General features: G+C 45.6%; 4 protein-coding genes across 5 annotated transcripts; 2 read left to right on the top strand and 2 right to left on the bottom strand.

The window, feature by feature from the left end:
- The first annotated feature begins 224 nt into the window (after positions 1-224).
- On the top strand, positions 225-7,612 carry gtf2e2 (general transcription factor IIE, polypeptide 2, beta). Its single transcript, XM_076145315.1, has 8 exons — positions 225-431; positions 961-1,115; positions 4,810-4,892; positions 5,565-5,672; positions 5,779-5,961; positions 6,047-6,140; positions 6,322-6,437; positions 6,524-7,612. Exons 2-8 carry the CDS (start codon positions 962-964, stop codon positions 6,641-6,643), a joined length of 858 nt encoding a protein of 285 aa, XP_076001430.1. The 5' UTR covers positions 225-431; position 961; the 3' UTR covers positions 6,644-7,612.
- smim18 (small integral membrane protein 18) lies at positions 2,215-2,469 on the bottom strand (the record flags this gene model as incomplete). Its single annotated transcript, XM_076145317.1, has 1 exon — positions 2,215-2,469. A coding segment is annotated over one exon (255 nt), but the record flags the coding sequence as incomplete, so codon positions are not given.
- Positions 7,567-10,488, bottom strand: LOC142994580 (dynactin subunit 6-like). The gene is made up of 8 exons (XM_076145316.1): positions 10,364-10,488; positions 9,764-9,894; positions 9,497-9,561; positions 9,307-9,412; positions 9,126-9,214; positions 8,998-9,045; positions 8,763-8,905; positions 7,567-7,816 (listed from the first exon to the last, which is right to left on the bottom strand). The coding sequence occupies exons 2-8, from the start codon at positions 9,790-9,792 to the stop codon at positions 7,730-7,732; spliced, it is 567 nt and encodes a 188-aa protein (XP_076001431.1). The 5' UTR covers positions 9,793-9,894; positions 10,364-10,488; the 3' UTR covers positions 7,567-7,729.
- hgsnat (heparan-alpha-glucosaminide N-acetyltransferase) lies at positions 10,428-17,359 on the top strand. Of its 2 annotated transcripts, none has more exons than XM_076145313.1 (18): positions 10,428-10,587; positions 11,260-11,375; positions 11,553-11,686; positions 11,980-12,092; positions 12,192-12,261; positions 12,474-12,543; positions 12,749-12,852; positions 13,177-13,253; positions 13,363-13,393; positions 13,852-14,012; positions 14,171-14,286; positions 14,430-14,551; positions 14,934-15,060; positions 15,218-15,304; positions 15,415-15,492; positions 15,586-15,656; positions 15,811-15,923; positions 16,278-17,359. In XM_076145313.1, the coding sequence occupies exons 1-18, from the start codon at positions 10,428-10,430 to the stop codon at positions 16,457-16,459; spliced, it is 1,932 nt and encodes a 643-aa protein (XP_076001428.1). In that variant the 3' UTR covers positions 16,460-17,359. The 2 variants fall into 2 exon arrangements, with proteins under 2 accessions (XP_076001428.1, XP_076001429.1); XM_076145314.1 differs by lacking the exon at positions 10,428-10,587 and adding an exon at positions 10,738-10,876.
- Positions 17,360-17,947: the final 588 nt, after the last annotated feature.

The following is a 17,947-nucleotide window of genomic DNA, read 5'->3' as shown; positions in this document are numbered from 1 at the left end:
ACGTCAAGAGTCCTTCACGAGGTTTTATTTTCAATGGAACTTTCAGTAGTTCCATATTGTTTAAGGTGTACAAAATATTCTCAAAATTGTCAAAAAAATAAAATAATAATAATAATAAAATAAATCGTTTCCGCTTCATATCGCCACCGGTGAAGCGTCACGAGCGCTACGTCAGGCAGGGGGAGGCGGTGACGTCTTCCAAGGACCAGCAGTCGATTCCCACCCAATCGAACAAGAACCGGAAGTGCAGCAGCAGGGCAAAGAATGAGCTACAAATGTGTGTGCGCGAAGTTTGTCGGGTAGCGTGAGGCTGTCGGAAAGGAAAGAGCGGAAAGCAGCGTTTTGTTTTCGGGGAACTCGTTTTCTCTCTGGAGCGATACAAACACCGGGACGAGCGGACGGAGCTGTGAAAGCGTCCAGCCAGCAGCCAGGTAACGTTAGCGGCGTGCTAAGATAAACAAACGGGAAAGCTAGCAATGCTAAGCGCCGGAGCGTTCGCCTCAGCTCGGCTCTTTTGAATATGTAATATGGTAGCGTATGTTGTAGAATGTTCTACTAGGTGCTACACGTTTAAATTACTCTAAATGTCAAAGCTCTTCGGGCTAAGCTGAGTCATATTTTAAAACTAATATAGTCCCCTCGACACTTACAAGCTACCAAACCGGAACTGCTTTCTAAATACATTTTCAGTTTTTTGTATTTAACTAAAGCAACCACCAATTACAAAACAAATCTTCATCTAATAAAGCACAATATACATTTATCTGACAAGTATGGAAATATCTCATCAAAGAGTGAGAAACTGGATCCTGCATTCTGAGTTTTTTTAAAGTCAAAAGTTATTTGGCACCGATATATTTTTAACAATTGGTTTTCTGATTGTTTATTGTTGTATTGTGTTATGTGTTTGACTCATGATTTTTAGTATTAGGTGGTAAAACGTGTTCTGTCTCCTGTCAGGATGGATCCGGCTCTGTTGAGGGAGCGGGAGCTGTTCAAGAAGAGAGCTCTGTCCACTCCTGCTGTGGAGAAGAGACCGGCCGCCTCAGAGTCACACAAGAAGAAGAAGGCTAAGGTGGACAAGGACAGCTCCACCGGCTCCAAACACTCCACAGGTGCGTGCAACAACCACACACACACACACACACACACACACTCTCAGTTGGTCAGAAGCTCTAACTGTTCATACTCCAGGCTCCACTCAAGTCAAGGACACTTAGATCTTTATATTTATTGACTATTGTACAAATCTGATGTTTACTGTATGTAGATGAGTGATAGTTAAGCCACTAGTATGAATCGCAACTTTATTTAGTCAAGTAGCAGTAAAACACCTGCAGAGACATATTCAATATTATTGACGTATTTCGCAATATCAGTGACATTAGTATCAAAGGTGAGAGGAGATTAGTTTGTGTAATGTTATTAAATAACAGTATGAATCAGTATGTGAAGTAATAACTATGCAAAAAACAGTCATATAAATGCAATCTGGATCCAATGCACCTAAACATGTAGTCTGTCAAACATGTATGTTGTATGTCAGTGGAGTAAGAAGCAAACAGAATTCACATACAGACTTTATTAGGCATTTAGTGTTAAGGCATTACGTCATCATACAGTGCACTCAAATGACGGTCAGTTACCACGTGAGACGATGATAAACACTGACACTACTCGTAAAAAGTTGTCAAAAAAACACAAAACATCAAACTGCCGGCTTTACAGAAGTATTTTTGTTGTTGTTGTTTATGGAATCATTGGGAAGCGAATTCTCACATTCTGATTGTGTCTCCTGGTGGGACGCTTTGCCTTCACACTGATACATCTTAGAGGAATAACATAAGAGAAGACTATATAACAAAGATCAGCTCTGAGGTTGTGCCATCGTATCGTTATTGGGGGGGTGTGTGTGTGTGTGTGTGTGTGTGTGTGTGTGTGTGTGTGGCGCTGTTGAATAGAGAGGCATGAGAGAGAGATTTTCTCCAACCTAAGATGAAAACCCAGTTAGTCTGACTCTAGCTCAGTGTCCAGTCCTTTTATACATTTGTGTTTATTATATTTTGTACACAGCCTGAGGACCCCATCTTGTGCCTTCATGGCTTCTTAACAGTTTGGCCACCATGAGTCGGTTGAAAACCTTTATTTCTTAGGGGCCAGCTCAGCGTTACATCCCTGCTTCCTACTCTTCCTCGTGTTCATCCCTGGCCCCCCTCACACCACCTCAGAGTGGGATTCTGGTCCCTTGCAAAAGCTGGTGAGCTTAGTGAAGCCCCCCTGCCCCTCCTCCTGGAGCTGGCGGTGCGTCTTCCCTTTGGCACAGCAGCCGCAGTCCAGCAGCTCGTAGAGCACGGCCAAGACAGCCAGAGACAGGATGGTGAGGACGAAGAGGAGGAGGATGACGAAGCAGGCCACGTTCCAGGCATCGTGGAAAGGATAAACCTTCTGCACTTGCAAGGAGACGCGGGAGAGAGGGCCCACTTCTGGGTGCAACGGGAAAATACTGACGTGTGTGGGGCCGGTGCTGTTGGCCATGATCTCTGAGTGGGAGAAGCAAACGTTAGCGGTTCAGAGGTGCAATTCCAAACATGGCAGAGATGTGACGCTTCCATGGCGATGTAAGATCAACACAGTGGGCAGTAGATGAATAGATATTTAGAAGGTAATGTTTAGGATGTACTTGGTTTGTTCATCCATCTGTTCATTTCACACACACACACATGCTTAGCCATTGCAGGGCTGCAGGGGGCTGGAGCGTTTCCCAGAATGCATCGTGTTTAAGGCCAGGTACAGGCTGAACAGGATGTCATTTAGTATTTAGATCAAAAAGGGGTTACTTCCACCAAGGACTACTAATTATGTGTCTTATTTGATCGTCTTAATGTGGTGGAGTTATGGTAGGATTACATCATGATCATACGGGGCGGATGGGTAACTGCAGAAAAGGAATCTCAATCAATTAGAAATAATACATTAGATCTGCGGGTATGTGTGTAACTATCTTTGCCGACACACATGCTGTAAACACACACTCGAATGCATGTTCACCTCACACACACGCTGTTACTCGGGGAGGGGGCGGGGCTGTCGACCCAGTTTACCTCAACAGTTTAGACACGTGAAGGGAAAGCGACACGCAGCGGTAACTTGGGTCCTCACCTGTCACGGCGTTATTTGATCCAACACACTGTTGTTGCAGCGCACACGCTTCCTCCTCAAGGTCTTGGCCCAAACTCGCCTGTATCTGATCAGACTTTCGCTGTATTGATTATAGATACAAGCAACAAACTATGATCCCATAGAAAGCGTGTGACAAAGTGTTATTGATGGTCAGATTAATAAGAGCCTGTACACTGTTTACACTGCAGTCATTCATAGTTCCAGCACAGCAGACAGACAGATTGTCTCCCAGCAGCATCTGTTACCTCAGCCTGAGTGAGGCCCCACCCCAGCAGTGCTCTTAAAGGTGTTATAGGCCCAGCTAGTGCTCTCTGGCTCTCTCTCACCACACACACACACACACACACACACACACACACACACACACACACACACACACACACACACACACACACACACACACACACACACACACACACACACACACACACACACACACGCTCCTCACAGCTGCGAGTCGCTCATTGATTTGTGCTGAGAGCCTCAGTGTGCATCTGTGCCAACGCAGACGAGACGCACACAAGCACACAAACTGATCTGAGGCTTGGGGGGGGTAGTGGAGGGAGAAAGTGCAGATTCATTCTGACAGATTTGTGTTTGTTTGAATGCAGTAGGTGACCTAGATATCACTCCTGCCCTGAGATTACAGCAGATGTATTGATAAAGTGTAAAAACAGATTCCATACATTCCAACATGGTGACAACAGTGTGTTTTCCCTGGAGGACCTGGTGTGATCAAGCAGCTACATCAGGGATATCTGAGCTGCTTGATATTGTAACAGCTTGGTTACTCACCCGCCGGCTGCCTGCATCCTAAACCCATCCCGCCGGCCGCTAGTACGTGTTTACATCCACTGTGCGCACATAAGTCAGAGAAACGTGACTCACCTGCGTGTGTGCGGCTGCTTCTCCAGAGGATGCGAGCCGAGAGATGCGCTCTTCCTCTCTCCTCTTCCTCTCTCTCTCTCTCTCGCTTCACCTATCGCTCTGGTCTCCCGCTCTCTCCCTCTCCTCGGTCGCTTGCTCTTTCAGCCCTCGCCCGCTCGCTCGCTCTGCCACTCCTTGCAGCTCTCCAGTGTGGCCAGCAGAACAAGCGCAGGGCCTCGCTCTCCCGCCATTGGCTCCCCCCGCTCAGGCCCGCCCCGCTGCTATTGGCTCGCCCGGCTGTCACGGTTACAGCTTCCCTCCTCCCTCTCCTCGCCCCTGAAGCTGCTCGCACAGACAGAAGCCCCCGCCCACGCTATGAATCATTTATGAACCAGGCTTTGTTTGCAGCTTTGATTGGCTGCTGCTGAGTCCAGACCTCTAGACGGTCCCTGGGGGGTGACATCACTGGACTCCAGCCGGCAATCATCAGGATGATTTGCCTCGGCTCCCGCTGTGTTTTCAGGGTGTTTTTAATACGGCAGCCATCCATTCTACAGTGCAGCCTCCCTGTTGTCTGAGGGAAGATTTAGTATTTTAGCCTTGTTAAACATGGAGTGGTGAACCCTCCAGTGGCTGCATCTGTTGATTACTTTTCATTACTGCAATGATCATGTTGACGTCGACAAAAACTAACAAACCTCTGCTTTTACAGTAAATATCCCCTCTGATGAAGCTTAACCTCGTCCCTCTTCTTCTCCACAGACTCCAGTAATGGCAGCTTTAACATCAAGGCCAGTGCCGGGTACAAGTTCGGTTGCCTGGCCAAGATCGTCAATTACATGAAGGTAAAGACTCCGGACACGTTCTACTGCTTACACAAGAAGACGAGCTCGCTGTTAACCGGCGAGCGCGTTTGTCTCTCCCAATGATTTTCAATCGCCCAGTTCTACTCCCAGGGTGTGTGTGTGTGTATATGTGTGTGTTTGTGTGTCCTGGACTTGTCCTGAGGCAGTTAACTACGCCCCAGCACGTCTACTCACACTCTCTCAGGCGCCAGTGTGTTTCAAGATGAACTCTCAGACGCAAGTTCTTCCCCGAGCGCCTCTTTAAACCCTGGACTCATTTTCTGTGTTGTTGACCCTTCTGAGTCAGACGAGTCCCCCGTGTAACATTTGGTGCCCCCGTGGTAAACAAGCTGTTTACCACTCTGCCATTCTGTAGAGGCGACGAGGCCCCGACACACTCTCGCTCCATGACTCACGCCTCGCAGCAGAACTCGCACCCGCGTTGACAGATTTTGCTGAATGTGTTGATTTTTGTGTCCCACCATCTGCTGGAGAGGTTTCTGAAGGAGCTGACAGTCGGCTGTAAGGCTGTAGGGCACAAAATAACAGTAGACATGTAGTTAAACCCCCGTCAGAGGAAGTGGGGCTGAACGTGTCTCGAGTTTGAAATCCAATTGTTGTAGAAATTTGGGAAAAAATGCCATAAAACAAATTCTGTCCTCAACTCTTCAGACGAGACATCAGAATGGGGACACACACTTTCTGACCCTGGATGAGATTCTGGATGAGACCAAACTGCTGGACATCAGCATGAAGCAGAAACAGTGGCTCATGAGTGAGGTAGGAGGACATGTGTGTGTGTCTTACAGTTACTGTACGTAGCATTGCTTTGGTCTAAACTTGAGACCTGAAATTTGTTTTTCTTCCTCCTCTCCTATGATCCCAGGCCTTGGTCAACAACCCAAAGATCGACGTGCGGGACGGGAAGTACGGCTTTAAGCCCAAGTACAACCTTAAGGACAAGAAAGCCCTGCTGAGGCTGCTAGACAAACACGACCAGCTGGGCCACGGTGGGGTGCTGCTAGACGACGTGGAGGAGGGGCTGCCTAACTCGGCCAAAGCCATTAAGGTGACTCGCGTTACACTTGTTTCCTAAAGGCTTTAAAGCATACGACACGTCTGCGGTCGCTAAACCTTTCTTTGGTCTTTCACAGGCTTTAGGGGATCAGATCATCTTTGTAACGAGACCAGATAAGAAGAAGGTCTTGTTCTACAACGACAAACACTGTCAGTTTGTGGTGGATGAAGGTGAGCGGAAGGGTTTGCTGGTCCTCCACCTGTCTCTCTCTCCTGCTGGACGCACAATGCCCTTTGTTACGATCCCCCTCAAATTCTGTATGAAATCGTGTCAACGTAATCAAAGCATGCCTTCCCTGCGTGGGCAGCTGTGGGATCGCTGTAAACGTGGCTCTTTCCATGTGAAACGTAGAATTCCAGAAGCTGTGGAGGAGCGTTCCGGTGGATTCCATCGACGAAGAGAAGATTGAGGAGTACCTGAAGAAACAGGGCATCTCCTCCATGCAGGAGACAGGACCAAAGAAAGTGGTCAGTGTCTCGCTCCACTTGTTTTCACATCCTATCCCTCCTCAATTACAGAGAATTTACTGGTTCTGTTTCCGTCCTCCCCGCAGTTACCAGTTCAAAAGAGGAAGAAGCCAGGTGGCCAGAAGAAGAGACACTTCAAGACCCACAATGACCACATGGCAGGAGTGCTGGAGGACTATTCAGAGGGTGTGCCTGTAAAGAAATGAAGCCCTCCCTCCCCGCCACGTCACGGCCTCCCCACTCTCTAGGGAGCGATGCCGAATCCGCAGTTCTTAAGCGGCTGGAGACGGAAGGTCCGACCCCCCCCACTCTACAATACAAAGACTGATCATGGCTGCCTCACCTCTTCCCCTTCCCCTCGCTCTCCCTTTAAGCATTAGCCGTGGCGTATTACAGGGACTGAATAGGAGGCGTTCGGGCGAGGGCATGTTCAGTCGGCTTATTGATCGGTGGTAGCTGAGGGAAGCTAGAGGAAAAAGAACCGGTGTTGTAGTGAGACCATGTAGGACGCTGAATGACCAAGCCCACACACACACACACATACACGTAAAGGAGACGCTTGAAATGTGTAAATATCTTATTTTCCCCTTTGTTTTCTTAAATATATCCCGAGTATTTGGCTGTGAGGTAACAGACGCCTGTGGAGAGTTTCATTTGAATCTTTGTCCTTTTTAATAACGATTAGAGGAGATGGTTGATCATTGAATCTATGTAAATGTATATACACACACATTCTCTGACTCTGATGTTGCATCATGGGACAGGAGCAGCAGCTAGGGATCTTGTTCTGGAGCGATGATGCTGTTACAGGATACAGGCGCCGCCCCCTCCCTTCCCCCCCCCCCCACTCGGCTCCATTCAGATCTCCTTTCAAAGCTCCAGGTTAGATGGATTTTTGTTAAACTTTAACCTTCTCCATCGTTGAAAAGAGGAAAGAAAGCAATGGATTGAACCTGATTCATGTTGGAGAAAATGAAAATGCTTTAAACTTTGCTGTCCTGTTCAACAACAACATTCTACTCCTTTGTCTTTTATGCCATTTAAAACCTGTTTTTGAGTTTAAGCAAGACTGCACACCATCAGCACTTGAGGTTATTTATTGAATCTTAGAAAACAATGTCAGCCAAGGAAGATAAAGATAACAGTCTAGTCTCATACAGAGTAGAAAAGAGGAAGAGAAAGTTCCGTACAGTTTTATTATAAACAGTATTATATACAATCATATCACTCTGCTTCATTTAAATATGTGCTTTCTAGCCACTAAATGTGTCAATCATCCTGTCCTGGTGTGTTTAGCTGTGGCTGACTTTAACCGTTTTCTTTAAATGGTGGTAGTTTGGTAAAATCTTCATCAGGAAGTCCAGCTGGAGGGTCTGAGGCTGGAGAAGAGGACACACACACACACACACACACACACACACACACACACACACACACACACACACACACACACACACACACACACACACACACACACACACACACACACACACACACACACACACACACACACACACACACACACACACACACACACACACACACACACACAGGCTTGAGTTGTAATGTTATCCAACTGTACACATATTCTGTCTCCGATCATTACTCGAGCATGAACTTGCTTTAGGGGAAAAGCTCCAGTGTGTCATGAGACCGCAACGAAAAACAAACGAGTCCTTAACCACCAAAACGTGGCAGGAACGATGTTACATGGGTGAGTTACACAGGATCATTAGACTGGGGAGGGGGTGGAATTGGTGCTGGAAAAAAAATCCTGAGATGATGGGGCGTGTGTGTGTCCCTCCAGCTGTCAGGAAACATTTGCACCAATCAACCAAGAGGCCATATGGCACGAGACCTTCAGCTGCAGCTTCCCATTAGTTGAGATCTTAATGACGTTTATTCCCAGAAGTACAAAATTAGATTATATACCAGTCTGATCAGATGGAAGGTGAAGGTCAAAGAAGAGGCAACAAAGTCCCCAAGTTATATGCCACTGTGTTCTCACTGTTTTGACACGATGACACACTGTCTCATCGTGCAGAGACAAACACGCACTCATGCTGACTGCAGCTGGTTCAAATTCGGGTTCTAGTTGGCGGGCAGCCAGCAGATCTGGATCGATGCACATTAGCTGAGTGTTTCCATCTTGCACCGCTCACAGAAAGCTCAGCTACATCTTTAGGTTCAAACCAGGACAGCTGTGCAACGCAGCTCAGAATTTATCAATCAACACTTACGTACGTTTGCTTGAGTTTGAGCAACTTTAATGTTCAGAGATCCATCAGTACCTTATGCACCTCATCGACGTGTGTGTGTGTTTACCTGCGGCCGCTCCGTCTGGACCCGCCGCTGACACGCAGAGCCGTAGATCACCGTGTTCTCGGGGATGACCTCACACGTGTTGACCTGGCAGAAGGCGCCAACGATGCAGCCGCTGGTGAGGATCATGTTCCGGCCGACGTGAGCTACATGACGGACACACCCACACACACGATTAAGATGATGATGATGATGGTAATGATGATGATGATCGATGTAACACATGTAGACATCTCACCTTTAGATTCGATCACATTGTTGTCCCCGATCTTAAGCGCCTGTGATTCTGTTTGACATCAAGTTAAGATAAATTCCATTCCATTCGGATTAATGATCAATCAAACTCGTGCTCAGTCTAAAGGATACCGCAGCCAACTTCAAACACGTTGTTGATGCCGATGGTCATAGTCTTTGGTTCAACTGCCTCAGAGTCTGGCGTGATGTTTTCTGGGTAACTGTTGAGCAAAACAAAGACACGTGAAGCTCGGGCACCACACAATATACACACAGGTGAGAGGGTGATGGGGGGCGGGGGCTATGACGTCACCCGTTAATGATGAGGGCTTGCTCCTCTATTAAGTTGCCCTCTCCGATCACGATGGGTCCCGCCTCAGCGATGATGCGAGCCTTAGGGTGAACCACCGTCCTGGCACCTGAACGTAACACGCAAGTCCGCTCCAGGTTAGCGTTGGAAAACATTGCAAAGTCAGTAGTAATGAGACCGAGGAACACCTTACCTATCGTCACATCTCCTCTGATTTCACTTTCAACACACACCACGGCTCCGGCGGCAATTTTAACACTGAAAAAAGAAGATAGTTAACAAAAAAATACAAAGCATGATCCTGCTAGGATAGCTGACGTAGCTAGCTGCCAAAGTCCCTCAACTGTATAATGTTACGCAAGTAGCAAACCGGAGCTACTCAATTGTCTTTGTTTGTTTAGAGTTTGTATCAAGCATCGTTGCAAAGTTCTCGTTTGAAGCTAACGCCGATTACATTTACCTTTTCTGGGCATTTTGTTTCTCAGCCATCGTGAATGAGCCCAGGGAGGAGTAGAAGCTGTAACTGCTCGATAATCGATTTCAAGTCCTTGCCTTGACAGCGAATGCGCATGCGTCAATCCAAACAACAAACTATGGAGAAGGGGATGACAGGATGTCAACTGTTTTGATTGAAACAGACACACGTCACTTCTGTCCGACAGTTTTATGCACGAAAGACATTTGTACTATAATGTTTATTCCGCTTTATCAGCAATATCAAACAAACAGGCAACAGTTCCACGTTGGATATTGCAACAATACACAAAAGAGTAAAAGGTATTCAAACTATGGATAAACATAAGGAAAATAAGAAAGGTTGAGGAAAAAGTTCAGTTTCGAATTCTCAAGAAATGTAAATGCTCATGTCTATGAAATGTATTTTTTACATTAATAAATTAGTAATATTATTTTTGTTTTTATTTGACTATATACTTATTCTTATTTTGGGTTGTAGCTACGTCACTCGTTTACCACCTGAACACCTGTATTTAATAGTTTAAATCAAAGATCCGCAGCTAGAATTCCATTACACAGACGGGCACCTCTGCTGTCAACGTACTTTGTCCTTCCTCGCTGCCAGTAGGTAAACAACATGTAGGGGTCGGGAGCGGCGTTTTCGTGTTATGGCAAAAAGAAAAGTCATCAAAAAATCAGACGGGAGAGAAAAACAGAATCAACAGGGCGCCATGGCTCCATCACAGAAACCTGGGCTCTTTTTTCTTGCAGCTTCAGTTTTGGTTGCAGCCGTTTACGTGGCGCCATTGGCAGCTGAAGTGTCCTCTTGTAAGTATACACTAGGTATGAAGAAGTGTTAGCTCAGGGGGCTAACTTGAGCACGGAACTGAGAACTTGCAAGGGAGAAAGAGTTGCGAATTCAGACGTTTGAACTTCCCTCCCAGGGCGGGGGAGATACGGGTTAACTCGGCATGTGACCGTCGCGCTCGGCAGTCACTCAGTCCGCTCACTCGCTCTCCTCGCCCGTGTCGGCACTCCGTACCTCACGGGAGAGTTAGCATCTGAGTTATCTCCTAGCTAGCTACCTGCTGCGCGGGATAGCTACGGTAGTTTCGAGGTAAGTTACTGTAATATAACAACATCAGACGATCAGACTGTTTGTGTTGACACGGAGTCACGAAAGCGGAATTGAAGTACGCATGTGCACTCTTTCGATAAATGGAGCTACAGCACGTTTACTTCACAGATGTCGTTGTAAATAGGGAATTCTGTTTGATGTTTCTATTAAACTAAGGTTTGACATCCGGGTGTGGTCAACTACAAATCACCAAGACACTAGCTTTCCTTTCAAATGCGTCCATCTGTCATGTTAATGTGTGTTGCTGCCTACGTGCAGCACTCTTATTGCCCTTGGGTCTGGTTGTTGCTGTTTAAACACTTGCCTTGAATTGTAGTTGTTGTATTTCCTAACACACGAGCTGAACATCCTTCTGATTCCAGTCGTCTCCCGCCATCGCAAGGCCATATTCCTGAAAATGGACGAGGCATCTCTCAGAGTCAACAATGAGCTGGACAGTGAGGTGATGGTGTCCTGGATGTCAGAGCACTGCTACCAGGTAGACACACACACACTCACACACAATGCAAAAATGCCTGTGATTATCTCTTCATTTGATGTGAAGAAGGAGCTCTTGACTAACTTGGGAAGCCTTCCTTCTCCAAAGCTTTGTTTCATCCGCACTGTGATGATGATGATGTCATTCTGATTTGGATCCTTTCCCTTTGTGTGTTAGTGTTTGTACCAGCCGTTAGGAGCGGTGCCAGCGAGGCCTGGCCCTGGTAAGCCCAGCTGGCGTGACTTCATCGTGAGCACGCAGCATGGATTGACCCTACAGGTCAACGACTCCCACAGTCAGCAGCTCTGCACGTAGGTTACTAACACCAGAACCAAATGCTCACCACCAAGACTTTGTCCTCAAATGGTTGAGATACCTGTAGGCTGCTGGACGTATAACCTACTTTGGTTACATTCAATGTTATTGTCGGGGGGTGCTTGGATGTTTCTAATAATTTTCTCCAACTATTACTACAAGGTAATGCTGAAAAAAAAAACTGCTAATGTTATGCAAATGAAATGAAAAGAACCGTAGGCAAATGCTGGACCAATCAACAATGTTTTTGAGAATACATTTGTGGTTTACATAATGTCTTTACCTTTAGGGTTCCTTTCCACTTTGAGGAACATGGAAACTATTCACTGTGGGTGAAGAATCTCAACAACACCACAGACTGTGCCGTGATTACTGATGCGGACCCTGTCAACAGCTTCATACGTGAGTGTCTCGCACACACACACATTCAGTATACGAAGTGGACATGTTTGATGTGTGTGGCTGCTGTATAGTCACACCTGACCTGTCACGTCTCCACAGCTATCTTGGTATCCTTTCTTGTGTTTGCTGGACTGGCCATTGCATTTACCATTGTAAAGACAATCTTAAGGTATGATCACTCACAACACGTCTTCATAGAGCTGTAATATGTAGAACCACCATATCTTGTATCATTTAAGAACCAAACGCAGCACAGGATTTGGTGTGCATAGACAGATAGATGCAGTCCACTCTACTACTACGAACTGATTTCATTAGATGTGAACGGTTTCGGTGTGATATTTGTTCTTGCAATTATCTTCACACATCTCTCTTGTCCAGGCTTGATGCAGTGAAGGGAGTTATCTTTCGACTTGGTGGTTCCATGGAGACGGAGAGGCTCATCAACTCTGTGAGTGTTACTGGGAATAGTGGTTTGCAACTTGAGCAATCTGCTGGCCACAGAACCCTAGGATCTTATTAAAGCTAAAGTGTTATTGAGTAATCACGTCACCCTAACTCATGGCTTGTGTTTATCTTCAAAAGAGGAAGCTACACACGTGCCTTTGTTTCCAACAATGCAGTGTGGATTTTCTGATTTCACTGTGATTATCCAGGAGTTGGGTTCTCCGGACAGGACAGTGGACTCAGTCACTGATAACATCCTCCCTCCCCCACCTTCTCCCAGCAAGAGGCTGCGATCCCTGGACACTTTTAGAGGGTAGGCCCATTCATCTCTAACGCGCTGATGTGTGTTTCTGTGGGCATTTCACTGACTCCTTGCTTTGAAGTCTTGCTGTACCTTCTTCTGCCTCTGCTTCTGCTTCTGCTGCCTCTGCTTCTTCTTCTTCTTCTTCTGCCTCTGCTTCTGCTTCTTCTTCTTCTGCTTCTTCTGCCTCCGCTTCTTCTGCCTCTGCTTCTTCTAGCAGTCGGAATGGTTGTCTATGGCAGTGAATAGTTTACAAAAATAAAACTGTTTCAGATATACTGTTATATACATATTTGCCTTTGTTGTTGCTGATTTTGACTCATTTCACATTTCCAGCCTCTCCTTGGTCATCATGGTGTTCGTGAACTACGGAGGGGGGCGATACTGGTTCTTCAGGCATGAGAGCTGGAATGGTGAGTCCAGCCTGTTTCTTCTTTCCACAGATCTGTGGGACCATGCGGCCTCCAGTCGCCACACACCGTATCTGTACTGTGGAAGTCATTCTTCTTTTCTTCCTTACAGGTCTTACTGTTGCAGATCTGGTCTTCCCATGGTGAGCCTCAGTCAAAGCTTCTTCCCTATCCACAGCATCGTTTAATACCACTGCAATTTACCGGAACCCACTTCTCCATAAACTTCTAAATTATTTACAAACACTGTTCCACATATAGAAATAATTGATGTAGTAATAATGGAATGTAACATAATACTTGCATTGTGTAATAATCTATGATCATTATGTTACATCGCTTTGTAAAACCTAAAGGATGATGAAGTTTTAAATGCAGCTCAGTCTCTGAACTCAAGTGTTGGCAAAATAAATCCACCCTGTCAGCTCCCCCTCCGCTTTCATAGAGCTTTGAGTCAAGAACAGTCAAATTAAAGATCCTATTTCATGCCAGCCTTATCTCATTTCCTTCATCCTTTTCCCTCCATTCTGTCCTCCTTTCATTTTCAGCTCGCTTCAAACTCCAACTCTCATATTTCTGCTCCTTTCCCTTTGCCCGCCAGGTTCGTGTTCATAATGGGGACATCCATCGCCCTTTCATTCAACTCCATGCTGCGCGCCGGCTCCACCCGCTACTCCCTGCTGTGGAAGGTTGTGTGGCGGAGCGTGCAGCTCTTCGTCATCGGCGTCATCATCATCAACCCAAACTACTGCCAGGGACCATGTGAGTGTAGCTATGACTCCACATACAGCACATGTCTGGATAGATTTGCCCAAACACTTAAATGGACAACACGACAAATTCATACACATAAATATGAATGTGTGTGTTTAATTCTTGTGTGCTTGGTCGCTCGTCTGTTCCACCAATCCACACCGCAGTGTCGTGGGGCAGCCTGCGGATCCCAGGTGTACTGCAGCGCCTGGCCTGGTCGTACCTGGTAGTAGCCTGCCTGGATCTTTTGGTAGCCAGAGGTCGCCTTGACACCCTTTCTATGGTCAGCAAAGTTTTTTTTTCCCCGGTTAACACGGAAGTGTAAATGCATTCTGATGTTCTGACTCTAATCCTTTTGTTCTTGATTCATGTACGAGTAATGAGAACGATCAGGCAGCTTGTTATGTGAGTGTTTGTGTTTGCCAGGACGCTTGGTGGTCCCGTGGCTATGACATCTTGTTGTACTGGCCGGCCTGGCTGTGTGTGCTTCTCTTGGAAGTCATGTGGCTCTGTTTCACCTTCCTGCTTCCTGTGCCAGGCTGCCCAACGTGAGTCAAACAGCAGAGTGCACGCGCTTGTGTTTAATTGTGTGTATTTTTGTGCTAAGTGGTAACATTATGCCTGGTTGTGGTCGCTGTTAACAAAATCAACATGTCTTGTTAAACTGTCAAAGCCTCAGTAGGGATCAGAATGAGGGTTTATCTTGTGCAGTTTCCTTTGTTTTGAGAGTTTGGTTTAAGCTCTCAAAGTTTGTATTCATGTCACTGTGGTTCAATCGCTGTCATTATAAATTCTCCCATTTCTGTTGTTGATTGTATTAGTCAGACTATGTTAGCTTATTTTGTGTTTACTATATCTCCTTTCCATACCTTTAGCCCCCCTTTGTGTTACACATATAACACCGACTTCACACACTTCTCTGTTGAACAGCGGCTATCTGGGTCCAGGTGGGATCGGAGACATGGGCCTGTACTCCAACTGCACGGGCGGAGCGGCCGGCTTCATTGACCGCTTGCTGCTGGGACGAAGTCACATCTACCAGACGCCCTCCTCACGGGTTAGTGAGGACCTGCTTGTACACATTCTTTCTTCTTGTAATCTCCATATTCGCAACAACGTTTCCAACAAGGCAAAGGCAGACGGTACAAAGCTAGGAAACCATATTTGTATCAATGTTAAAGCTATAGAATGTCTTTTTCTTTCCCTATTTGAAGGTAATATATGCAACTCAAGTGCCGTATGATCCTGAAGGTGTTCTTGGCAGCATTAACTCCATCGTCATGGCTTTTCTGGGATTACAGGTGTGTAAAGTGTGTTCGTCTGTGTGTCTAGGTCGGAGCATCATGGGAAAGTTTAGTTAAAACACATTTGAACCACTTCTTTGTTATATTTTGGGTCGTTTGTATTCTAGGCAGGAAAGATCATCCTGCACTACAGAGATCTCCACTCCAGCATCATCTCTAGGTTCCTCACATGGGGCCTCATGTTGGTAAGCAGATCAGTGTGCGGCTGTGTGTGTGTGTGTGTATGCAGTATTAAAGTAACATCTCAGATTCAAAGTCCAATCTCTCCTAACACACAGGGAATCATATCAGCCATTCTCACCAAGTGCTCCAGAGACGAGGGCTTCATTCCTGTCAACAAGAACCTGTGGTAAAGCTTGTTACACTGACATAATAGGGTTTTACAGTTTACGGCTGTACTGTGTCCTGTATGAAAGTAGCTTTGCACACTGACTGTTTGTGTTGAAGTAAATGCGATTAGGAGCCTTTTGAATTCGCTGCACGTCTCTCCGTTTGCCTTCCAGGTCTCTGTCCTATGTGACAACTCTGGCCTGTCTGGCCTTTGTGCTGCTATCGGTGGTCTACTACACGGTGGATGTGAAGAAGTGGTGGTCCGGAGCACCGTTCTACTATCCAGGTGAGTCACACACACACACACACACACATACACACACACGCACTGTTGTGTCAGATTATTCATTATGTTCTGTCGTCCACTTTAGTCTGTGGTTTATACAAATTAGCACAGTGACATTTATGAGACTTAAATATGCGGGGAGCTGCATTTGTATTTATCGTCAGTCATCAACATGCATAAATATAAATATAATTTAGCCTTAAACAGCCTCTAAGTTGACTCAATCATGGAGCCGATCTGATGCTGTGAAGGCAGTGGCTGTCTGCCTGTTTAGCATCTTAAGAAACACAATTTTAAATTCCTCACTCATCTCATACTTGGATTATTAGTATCTGTCTACTTATGTGATTCCAGGTATGAACTCCATTCTGGTGTATGTGGGCCATGAAGTCTTTGAGGAGTACTTCCCCTTCCATTGGCGCATGACCAACAGCCAATCGCATGCCGAGCACCTCACCCAGAACCTGGTTGCTACTTCCATCTGGGTCTTCATCTCCTTCGTACTGTACAGGAAGAGGATTTTCTGGAAGATTTAGAAGTGGAGGCCTGTGATCCTGATGTGGCCTTCAAACAACAACAACAACAACAACAGCAGAGGACAGTGTTTACTTGAGCACAGCTGGAGCTACTGTCTGGAAGTTCAGACTTTTGGAAAACGGAGAACTGTTGATGGTTGAATTTCGTCATGGTTATGACTGATCTCTGTGACAAGAGACTTGGCTGGTTCTCTACTGAATAGAACCATAGATGTTGAAGAGTTTACTGCAAGGATTTTCTGAAATGGAGCTGCTGACCCCTGCCAAATATCTTAAGATTCAGGAAGACCTGGACCAATATTGATTGCACATCACCAGCGTGAAGTTTTATTTGATGTAATAAACATTGAGTGCCGTTCTGTAGCTGTGTGCCTCCGGCCACAGCAGCGGCGTCTTCCAGCAGTGGTCAAATAAACGCTTGTTGACTTCCCATCAGCAACTCTCCCTCCTGGGAATCCCCACATCCATCTTAAGTGCTGTTAAAATCGTCCTGACAACCCGAGAGGACTCTTCTGAGATTGACTAATCACAAGTTTAGACAGTGAGTGAGCAATGAGATGCACTCAAGCTTATCCAGAATGCATTATTATTATATTTCATCCTTTCCCCTACTTACATGGTGGAAAATCAAACAATATGCAACTCTATTTACACAAACTATCCTCAGAGGGTTGAGACTTTTTTATGAAAGCCACTTGACAGCAGTGGCTCATTCCTCACTTTTTAAAGTAGTTTAATCGCCGTTTATTTGAAGATTCCAGTGTATTGAAGCGAAAGTGTGTGTCACATTGAATGATAGATTTGATTTTCATCCTGCAACAACTGTTGGTGGTCAATCACATGAAGAGTGGTGCTGGGTTTTTTTTTCAACTGTGTGTGTGTGGGGGGGGGGGGGGGGGGGGGGGGGGGGGGGGGGGGGGGGTGTTTGTCTTGGAGCTGTCACGGGTCTCACCAAAATTTAGATTTTGCTCTCTTGCCAAAGTTTGTTCAGTACAACGTTTTTCATCCACAATGCACAAAATGTACAATGGATTTATAGATATATGCTACTATACTATATCACTATACTGTGTGCGATTTTAATACATAGGACATGTCTTTCAGTGTGTCTTACAGTTAAAGACACACTAATATGTTGCCATTTTTCCCACAATATAAATGTGGCCTCTCTCTCATTGAGATACTGGCTCAACATATTTTATGACAATGTTGAGTACTTAAAATGTCAAAATGCTGTGAGTGATTTTTTTTTTTTTTAAAGAAGAAAAATACTCTTATTGTACTGTATTCTTAGCTGAATTTCATTTCATCAAACTTTTGTACATTAAATTTTGGGCGATTATCATTTTTAGATACATGTATGTAATAAAATCTATTCTAGGATTCTAATTCTAATTACTGGACTTTTATTGCAATTGTTTGGAAATACATTACTTTCAAAATGTGAAGTTATAACTGTTGTCCTATTTGAAGCCTGAGCCCTGATCT

This window comes from Genypterus blacodes, unplaced genomic scaffold (genome assembly GCF_046128005.1).
Source record: "Genypterus blacodes isolate CSIRO-AG114 ecotype Tasmania unplaced genomic scaffold, CSIRO-AGI_Gbla_v1 ptg000030l_1, whole genome shotgun sequence".
NCBI lineage: Eukaryota > Metazoa > Chordata > Actinopteri > Ophidiiformes > Ophidiidae > Genypterus > Genypterus blacodes.
The sequence above is the reverse complement of the archived record's forward strand: the minus strand, read 5'-3'. Positions and strand labels throughout refer to the sequence as shown.